This window comes from Geospiza fortis, unplaced genomic scaffold, assembly GCF_000277835.1.
Source record: "Geospiza fortis unplaced genomic scaffold, GeoFor_1.0 scaffold1, whole genome shotgun sequence".
NCBI classification, from domain to species: domain Eukaryota; kingdom Metazoa; phylum Chordata; class Aves; order Passeriformes; family Thraupidae; genus Geospiza; species Geospiza fortis.
Window position 1 is genome coordinate 5901190 of NW_005054320.1, and position 2237 is coordinate 5903426.

At 51.9% G+C, this 2237-nt stretch overlaps 1 protein-coding gene across 1 annotated transcript in view; it reads right to left on the reverse strand.

The window, feature by feature from the left end:
- Positions 1-1213: 1213 nt before the first annotated feature.
- GPR156 (G protein-coupled receptor 156) overlaps positions 1214-2237 on the reverse strand; it is a 17266-nt gene continuing 16242 nt past the window's right edge. The window contains 1 exon segment of the mRNA XM_031056723.1: positions 1214-2237. This exon segment is cut by the window's right edge and continues 15 nt beyond it. Coding sequence (XP_030912583.1) covers positions 2110-2237 — 128 coding nt within the window. The 3' untranslated portion in view covers positions 1214-2109.

The window sequence follows — 2237 nt, forward strand, 5'->3', positions numbered from 1 at the left end:
AAGGCTCACCAAGCAGGCATGGAGAGAGATCTCATCCTGGCTGTGATGTGACCCTTCCCCTAAACAGCCAGCAGCAAGGAAAGGGCCCAAAACTGAACACAAGATTGGAGCTGTGACCTCAGCAGTGCTGAATGCAGGGGGATGATCACTGCCTGTCCTGATGGGCACACTATTTATGACACAAACCAAAGTGCTCTTGGTCTTCTTAGTAGGTGCATCCACAGGCTTTGCAGTTTTCAGGTGGTGGCTGCTGGTCACTGCACAGAAAAGCAACGACCTCAAATTCCAGCAGTGAGTTTCCAAACAAACCCTAGGTTCAAAGTCCTCTGGAGGGTTTTTCTGCATCCAGCAGTGGAATTAAAGTTAATTTTTATATCAGCCGCTTCCAGGTGGGTTCATGGTTGATCTTTTCCTTTGACTGTGCTGCAGTATTTCCCAGCCCCAGAGCAAAGTGGTATTCTAAACACGTTTGGGGGTGGGGAGAGGTTTTGACCCATATTTAACAGGGTCCCTGGAGCGTGCTTGTCTCCCCGCCTTGTCCCAGCGTGGCGATGCCGTGGGATGTCCTTGGTGTTTGCCGGCACGCCCGGCGTGGCAGCAGCAGCACCTGCTGCGAGCGCTGCAGAACTGCAGGCGGCTGGCAGGGCACGGGGACAGATCCCGAGTCCCACTGCAGGGAGCCGCCGGGCTCCGGGTTTGCCCTGCACACGCAGGGGACCCTCCAGTCAGCGCGTTTCTCCCACGCCAGAGCCACAAGTGCTCAGACAAAACTGAAAGAGAACGGTTTCTATTAGCAAAAAAGTGACCAAAAAAAAAAAGATTACACTCTGTCTGGGGTGTTTCCATTTTAAAAGCAAACAGGGGCTGTGGGAATATTGTTCCTCGTAAGATTACGGAGTTTGATGATTTGCCCTACATGCAAGCTTGGAAAACTGCAGAGGCAACAGGGGAAAAAAGGTGACACCAGTGAAGGAGTGAAAGGAGAGAGAAGTGAGGGATTTCACCATCATGAAGGGTAATGGAGAGGGCAGTGCTAACAAGCTTTGTTCAAAACCAGCTCTGGGATTCCTCTGACACCTGCTTTTTAAATCAAGCCCTTCTCCAGAAGGTTTATATTGCACTGGGCATCAGGTCCCAGCATCCTGAACTCCTGTGGAGGCAACAAAAAGCTCAAATGCCATGATAAATATCCCAAAAAGGCACACACACTGGATTTACTGTTCTTGGTGTTTCTAAGATAAAAATTAAACAGAGCATATTAATTTAAACAAACCTTATTCCAGACTGTATCATCCATACAAAGACAGACAGAAGGGCACAAGATCCAGAAATCAAGGTAAAAAAAGAAACCCATTTTCAGAACCTCCTTTGCAATGGCTAGCTTGTCTTTCCCTTCAGCTCTGACCTGAGTCTCACCTACAGCGATGCACCTGAAGAACACAAAATGCAAAGACACCTCCACAGACATCGCCTTTGGACTCCATTTTCTCCTTCAGATGCTACAAAAAAACCCCCACCAAAACCCAAAAGTTTGCTGTACACCCCCCATTCCAAAGTCCTTGTTTTGCCTGGAAGCAGCACACTCCAGGTGTGTGGCAGCCCGCAGCTGCTTCTGGCATCCATCTCCCATCCCCAGCTGGGGGTGATGCCAGTGGGACCTCGGGGGAAGGAGTCCTCTGTCGGTCCACATGGAGAGGTGTGCAAGAAGCCATGGTTGTTTCTGAGGCAGGATGCTGCTCCCTGCCAGAGCAAATCTCACAGGGAAAGCTCTCCGAGGAAGATGAAGTTTGGGCTCTCACAGACCCCCAGCCCCGGTTTCTGCACTGCTGGCACCAGGATGGACAGAACTGCTGCTACCTGTGGGACACAGGCTGCTGCCCAGAGCAGCCAGGACAAGGCCACTGCCACCTCCCTGAGTGCTGCCAACCCCCCCTTAGCCAAACTCAGGCTGCAGGCACGGCTGATGACACTGCAAATCAGAAGGGAGAAAATCCCCAAATTCCAGAACCAGGCACATTCCCCTGAGGGATGTGTGGCTTTAGCATTGCAGAGAACACGCAGTGTTTTGGGGGTGGGAGGGCACTTGCCTTTGGGGCAGGGGTGCTGCAGTCACACAAAAGTGGGTTTCAGATCCTCGTTGAAATTCACCACCGGCTGGGGCCCGCCGTGGTGCTCTGTCTGGTGATGCTCACAGTCACTGGGCTCTGTGTCCGTGTCCGTGCTGCTGGTGTCCAGGG